Below are 7693 nucleotides of genomic sequence, written 5' to 3'. Positions count from 1 at the left end.
AAATACAGAAACTACATTAACCGTATGATTTTGTAACAAATATATCTATCATGGTGAAGATATAGCCCGGATAAAGCTCAGTCCATACCAGTCCAATCAACAGTACTTTTTGACATTTAATCTATAAGTGATCTTTGAGGTATATACCTGGGTATAGTGCGCAACATGTCGCCTCATCATAATGAACATTCATTGCAAGGTTTTTTTTAAATCCTATTATGTATGGTCATGATATGACCTGTAACCTTGACATTTGAGGTACAGACCTGGGTCTTGTGCGTGACATGCTGCCTGATCATGGTGAACCCTCAAGGCAATTTTTATTTGAAATCCTACAATGTATGGTCAAGATACAAGCACGGTTAAGGAGTTTTTCAACCTTCGGACCTGTAACCTGTAACCTTGCCCTGGTACCAGGTACAGACCTGGGTCTTGTAGGGACACGCCGTCTCATCTCGGTGAAAATTCATGGATATTTCAAGTTATTTGAAAAGCCTATAAAGCATGATCAAGATACATTTCAACCTTAAATGTTGCACATACGAAACGGACGCATGCACATGCATTCTATTCAGTTAAAAGGAAGGTAAGCCAATTAAATTGTCTCTGAAACATATTTCTTAAGTGAGTGATTTTGTTATGCAATATGATAGTTTGTCATTAAACTATAAATGACTTTAAGAAAAGTAAATAAAATACTTCTGGATGTTGTAAAAAAGGGAGAAAATGTAATAGTAACCTGCACCAATGAGCTAAACAGCAATGATGAAAATGCCCTGAAATTCTGAACAAAATCTCCAGGGGAGCCTTTCAAAAGTATGGCATGTATGCGTACATGAAAACGCCATTATGACAACTTTGTCTCACTCACCACAAACGAGCTCCACAAAAATAGAGCATTTTGATTTATCCAGTCATTGAAAACCCCCATTTCTTTTATTGTTATATCATCCGGGCTGGAATAGGGCAAATTTTGTCTTTCATATTTTGTAAACATCACATGATTTCTGTCACACAAATATCTTTACTTTGGATATTTTCTTAAATGTGGTTGAATGCCTTTAGAAGATATGATAATTAAGTTAAATTCTTTGTTACGCTGGCGGTCTAGCATACAAACCGCAACATAAATATCTTCACTTCACATTAAAAAGTTGTATAATAAACATGTTTGAAAGCCACTTTTATGTGAAAACGGATTTATAAATACTGCATAAAGAAGGTTTTTCACCATGGTTATTAAACAAGCAAACAAACTTGTCATAAAAAACGTGCAGGTTTTACAATAACCACAAACATATTAATGATTATATGACAAGTTAGCGCAAACTTTGGTTTGATTAATTGTATTACAGAATCACAATAAACTGCTGAAAACTGATGCAAGCCCACAGAAGACGTAGAGCACAACTACATAATGAGCGTTGTCAGTCAGGAGGGTATGTAATGGCACGCAAGACTGATAGGGTATAATAGGAGCGTTCTCAAGTTTGGCTTCCAGTTACAACTTGCATTATCCTAAAAGCCACACTCTCATGGCTTTGTTCCGTGAATTTGTTAATATTCATGAATTAGAAAGGAATAAATTAATTTGCTGTATTTTAAGGCCTCTAGTAGATTTCTTATTAACATTCTGTCTGATCGCAAAAAAGCAAGAATAATAACTTTGTTAAACAACTTTTTTTACTTTTTGTCTTTGAACAAGCCATTATTTGCGAAAATGCATGGAAACCAGTGATATAAGACTGCTGACAAAAAATCCGATCGCAGTTTTTCATATTTATGACCAAAACTTGATATTTTATGCATTTTGTATTAGTGTTAGTAACACTTTTAGCCATAACTAATTCATGCTATGCACTATTTACGTTAATCAGACAAATTATTATGCTTAACAAGTCAAGGTGATTCATGATTTTAAACAAAAGCTGAATAGTTGGTGTTTCTCTAACATTGACATAATCTGCAACATGCTATACGCATACCCAGAACTCTGCTAGACATTCATTTGAAATATAGATTTTAAAATCTGGCAAAAAAAACGCAGTCGATGTGAACGAAATGCAAAAAAGCTTTCTGCCTGCCGGGTTTTCCTCAAATAAATATAGGTTTGAAGATATAAATCTTTAAAATCATTGGAGCGTAACACCTGAATAACATTCAGTTAATATTATTTATAGAAATATTTACTATTCAATCTTAATGCATAAGTGATCTAGCGTATTTTTTCAAACTCACATGAGAAGATTACCATTCCAAAAAAGCGCAAATAAAATAAAAGCTTTAAAATTCATCAAAGCCTTCAATTTGATCACGCGTTAATCGTTTTTGAGGTTTCAATATTATTTTATAAAAACATATTTCCTCACTGTGTTTTTTAAAGTTGCACTCTCACAGATTGAACTTTTCAACATTTTTTTTTATTTTTTGTCTTGGAACAAGCCAGTATTTGCGGAAATGCATGGAAAAAGTGACATAATACATAACTGACAAAACATTAGATCACAGGTTTTCATATTTATGATCAAAAATTGATGTTTTATCAATTTTCCTGAAAGATTTTAGTAACACGTTTAGCCATTAATCATTAAATTTCTAACGTAAATAGGGTAAGATCTTCTGTCAGCAGCCTTATACCACTCAGGTAATAATAAAAATTGTCCCAGTCCGAGACAAAATAAACAAAAAGTAAATCTGTGAGAGTGCAGCTTTAAGTGTCCTTGTGTTACGTCTCCAATAAACATTGTTACTCATAACTTTAGATAATACAATTATAACTGATGATAGATAAGCGTAGGAGTTGTAAATGGCTTCGTACTCTGAAAATATATTGTAGGCTTGAATAAAAAAAAATTATGAATTAAAGTGTTTTTGAACTGACATTTCACTAATTCACCAATTTCGAATCTAACCTTAATTTCCATAATCTATTATCATATTCCTTTAAATTTTTGAACTTGTGGTTTAAGTTTAAACGTTTTGAAGTCACAAAATATTAAAATTGAGGACTTAAAATCTGACACATTAATTTTGTAAAATCTGACATATTTTACTGTTCAAAATATTTCTGTAAACCATTAGGACTGAACATATGGAGGTCTTCACAAACAGGCAAATCTAAAATTGTTTTTTGGTGCCAAGAAAAAATAAAAGACAATTTAACTGAGACAAATAAAATATCGACTTCCCGCCAGAGGTTTGCACTTGCCAAATAAACAAGAAATTGAAAGGTTAATGTCTTTAATTAAATTTCATTTTACAAATGTTCAGGTCGTTAAGTGCTTACTGTGCTGTATTTAATTACAATTAACAATTAAGTTGTTTGATTTGAGTGCTAGAAATAAAGCATCGCATTAAAGTATACACAAAAAATGATATATTTCTATTTACTGTTAGAGAGCAGCTTTAAAGCAGAAAGCGTAATAGCATTTAGCACAAATCATATTACACTTTTCCGTTTGGTTATAGTAAACTATCATATATAGATTGAAATAGCAACAGATTCTTTTTAGAAAACATATATAACAGGAAGATCAAATAAACTCTCATAAATCAGTAAATGGGGTTCATATAGATTGATGTTTCGGTAACGATTTTCTAGAATGCTTCTAGAAATGGCAACATGTGCTTGCCAACAGTTAGGTACAAAGGCACAATTTTATCACATATAGAAAATGAATAACAAAACAGTATTAAAATTTCAATTAGCGGTTTGGAAGTATGACCCCTTGCCCTTCCATAGTGCATGCATGTGGAAATTAGTTTATGTTTTAGCAAGAGCTTTCTTGTTGCTCTCCGTTTTCAAGGGGTTCCGTGGCAGCTAGTGCCGCATAATTTGGCATACATTTAAGGAATCTCCGATTCAGCTTTAACATCAAATATTTTGGTACGGGTTTTGGTCTGTCTTTTGTTAACCTGCTAGCAATGAGACCAGTGGTTATTGTGACGATTGAGACAAGTAATGAAATGTACATGTACGAAATAGAATACAACCAATCCAGCCCTTCAATGCGTCCGTCAGTGCGTCCCGAGTTCAAAGGCGTACTACTGTCGCCATCAATGGAACATACAGACGGCGTGTTGTTCGCGTCTCTGCTGCCAGTCGTTGTGTTCAAAATAGTGCTTATATTTATTTGAGATTGAAAAGTGTTCTGCTGGTTCAAAGATATATTGTCGAAGGTTGTAAAGTTGTTAACTGTACATCCATCAGTGGGTCCAAGAGGTAGCCATGGCGTCTTCCTACGTCCTGGCGAGAAGTTGTAGCCAAGTGACATCCATAAGGCAAAACACAAACCAACTACGATGCAGACATAGAGACCGCGCCGTGTTGTGAACTTGCAGAATATTGAGAGATAGAATACTGCTGAAACGGGTCCATCCACAGCGCCGAGAATGCTGTCTGCAATTTGTCCCATTGGGGCTCCGTCTACGTAGCTAAAGAGTATCCCTACGCCAATACATACAGCACCAGTCAAAACCACTACGAGTCTTGAAATATTAGTCAGGTACTTTTCTGATTTGTGTTTCAAGCGTGGTCGAACAATGTCCTCCGATGCGACGGCCGAGACGCCACTCAATAAAGAGGAAATTGTGCTCAGAGACGCGCTGCATAGAGCAGCTAAAAAAAGCCCTGCAATGCCCGGTACGTCCTGGAAAAGGTCCATAACGAGATACGGCACTATTTGGTTAGGGTTTGAGATGGCTCCGGAAGCAAGTGGGTCACATCTTTTGTTTGAAAAATAGGCATAGGCCACCAAACCTTCAAACATAACAAGGGCTTGCATTATCACGAATCCGGGTATTGCGAGAGCTACGACCTTCTTGGCTTCATTTATAGACCGAGTAGAATTAAGTCTTTGAACAATTGGTTGCCGAAACGATATCCCCGCGCAAATCCAACCATATCCTATAACCAGTGTCCAAAACGTGTGTCTTTTGTAAGGATTGGGGTCGAAATCAATCAAATCCAAACGTCCAGCTGGCTTGTTAATAGCTATCACTTCTGAAAATCCTCCTACTTTAATAGTTCCATAAATGACAACTGCGCAAATGACGATCATCATTATCACCCCTTGTACGACGTCGGTGACCACAACTGCTTTTATTCCACCAAGCGACGTGTATATTACTGCAGAAACTGTGATTGCGATTATGAAGACCCATACACGGACCCTCGTCACTGATTCCATGGCTATAGCTGCCCCGAAAATGACAATTCCCGCGTATATTATCATGACAAATGTCCCCATCCACATTGCAATCTGACGAAGTAGTCTAGATTCGTGTCTCATTTCAAGATACTCATACACACTTGTAACTTGCAGTGGGTAGAACAGGGGGATTATTATGAAAAACATGGCAAGATAACCAAGAATTAATCCAATGTTCAGTAGCCAATACATTGATCCGTAGATGTAGATTTCAGTCGGGTATCCAAGGTAGAAAATGGAAGATTCGAACGTCACAAGTAGCGAAATTGCCACTGGAATGGCATTTAATTTTCCATCTCCTCTGTGAAACCGAAGTAACGTTGAATGTTTGCGCTCTTTGATTGCGTAAAAGACACCTGTTGCAAAAGATGCAGCTATTCCAAATCCAAGGACAACATAGTCCGCCAAATGGAGCCTTATTGGATAATCCATGACGGTCATTATACGAATGGAGTTACAAATACAATGAAGCTTGTTTGCAGTTCATATCGAATAATTAAACCCATTTACAAAATTATGATACAGGTATATGACGATATATAAAATCACTTTAATTTCGCCAGTTTTTATGCCAATCCAAGTTAAATTATTGGTAAACACTAATAGGCCCTGCATGTTATATTTTTGTGTGTGTGGTCCATCACGTTGCTACCAATCTAGCAGCCCAATCAATTGTAGTTATGTTCTTCATTGAAAGTAATGATCTCAAAAGATAACATCAGCATTTTATCTGTAAAGAAAGGAATGGAACATAAAAAGGGTAATTATATTTTTCTTTTTAAAGTAAGTTGCTCTCAGACTTATTTATGGATGGGTTTTAAGACAATCTGGACCCCGATTTAATTCCAGTCCGGTGGCCGTTATATTATTTAAACATAACTAACTAGCACCAAATCATTCAGAAGACTACACAGGTGCAGGTGACAGCATGACATATTACCTGGTAATATACATACAGATTCCTCATTAGATGACTGTCAGATAGTAAAACAGACTAATGTATTATTTGTGTTAATTCTCAAAACAAATGTTTTAGAAAAGATGATAATTATTTGTTGCTAATAATACTCCAATAAGAATAGTAACTGCAGTCTTTTCTGAACCATCTACCCCACCCACCATGACAAACTGTCTAGGTAAACAGGCAAGCGATTTATAGTTCATGACATTCAAATAATATCACAACAATGCAATATAAACTCATTAAAATGACAAATCTAATAAAAATTAATAAATTGTAACAAACCTGGAATAATATTAGTCCGTTTTTATCGCTATTATTATACTTCGTTATAACCCGGAAAAAACCAGATGTTACCCTGCAGCAATAGCTACAATACTGAGTGATCAGGGATACTTTTTTATTTTGACATTACGTATGCATCCCTGTAACGCTACACCTATAAACGGTATTATTTGAGCCGTAATGTCTATTTATGTGAAAGCAACGATTGCATTCCATAAACGCTCTTATTAAGATAAATATAGATCTTCTGAATGCCATTTAAAATCACCAAACCAAATGTATACATACATATGAATTGAAAAATAACTATTTTATATTCAAGATTGAAACAACTGAATGTCTGTCGTATCTTTTTTCGTTTGATTACAACATGTATGATTCAGTGTGTTTCGCATTAGCTGTATAACATCACTCAAAGTTTGACCTAAAGCAATGAAGAACATGTAAACTAGCACACGAAAAATAGTATAAGTATTAACTGATACAAGCTAGGGCAACAGTGTTGGCTGTTGTTTTTCCCTAATAAAAGCCTTGCTGCTGTTGTCGGTTGCAACGATGACATCGTGTTGCAAAGAAATCAGTCAACCTTTGCATAACTTAAAATTGTTGAAAGTATTCACATGAAACAGTATATACTAATAAGATTCTGGCTTTCATAACAGTGTTTTACTGTTAAATGTAGAGAAAAGTAGAAAAGAGAGAGAAATGGCCATTGTAGTGGATCCGTGGTATAGTGGTAATACACTTGACTGTCAATCCAGGAATTGCAGGTACTAATCCTCTACCAGAAGGGATGTAAGGTGCACGTTAAACAACGATGGTATACCTTACCAGGGCTACATTCGGTCTGAGCACTATGCTAAAAAACCAAATATGACTTAAACTCTTACAGGAGCACTCGCCGAAAGGCCCGTAATAAACTCACACACACACACACACACACACACACACACACACACACACACACACACACACACACACACACACACACACACACACACACACACACACACAGCCTAGTTTAAGCTTTCTCCGTCTTAACAGATACCCGATCTGAGTATCCTGCTGTGCAGTTTTGGAGGTTTTATTATATAAATAGACCCTAAATGGCCCTGAGCCAATAAACAAATACACAGGAAATTGGCCCCCACTGTGACGCCAGTGCAATAAATAGGGAATGCACTGCTTTCCATAATCAGCCATATCTATAGCAGTATTCATTCCGGAGTTATGGCCC

At 35.9% G+C, this 7693-nt stretch overlaps 1 protein-coding gene across 1 annotated transcript; it reads right to left on the bottom strand.

Moving 5' to 3' along the window:
• Positions 1-1082: 1082 nt before the first annotated feature.
• LOC128246630 (sodium-coupled monocarboxylate transporter 1-like) lies at positions 1083-6586 on the bottom strand. The gene is made up of 2 exons (XM_052964928.1): positions 6457-6586; positions 1083-5940 (listed from the first exon to the last, which is right to left on the bottom strand). The coding sequence occupies exon 2, from the start codon at positions 5649-5651 to the stop codon at positions 3771-3773; it is 1881 nt and encodes a 626-aa protein (XP_052820888.1). The 5' UTR covers positions 5652-5940; positions 6457-6586; the 3' UTR covers positions 1083-3770.
• Between the last annotated feature and the right edge of the window lie 1107 nt (positions 6587-7693).

The sequence above is a fragment of the Mya arenaria genome, chromosome 9, assembly GCF_026914265.1.
Source record: "Mya arenaria isolate MELC-2E11 chromosome 9, ASM2691426v1".
In the NCBI taxonomy this organism is placed as follows: Eukaryota; Metazoa; Mollusca; class Bivalvia; order Myida; family Myidae; genus Mya; species Mya arenaria.
The sequence above is the reverse complement of the archived record's forward strand: the minus strand, read 5'-3'. Positions and strand labels throughout refer to the sequence as shown.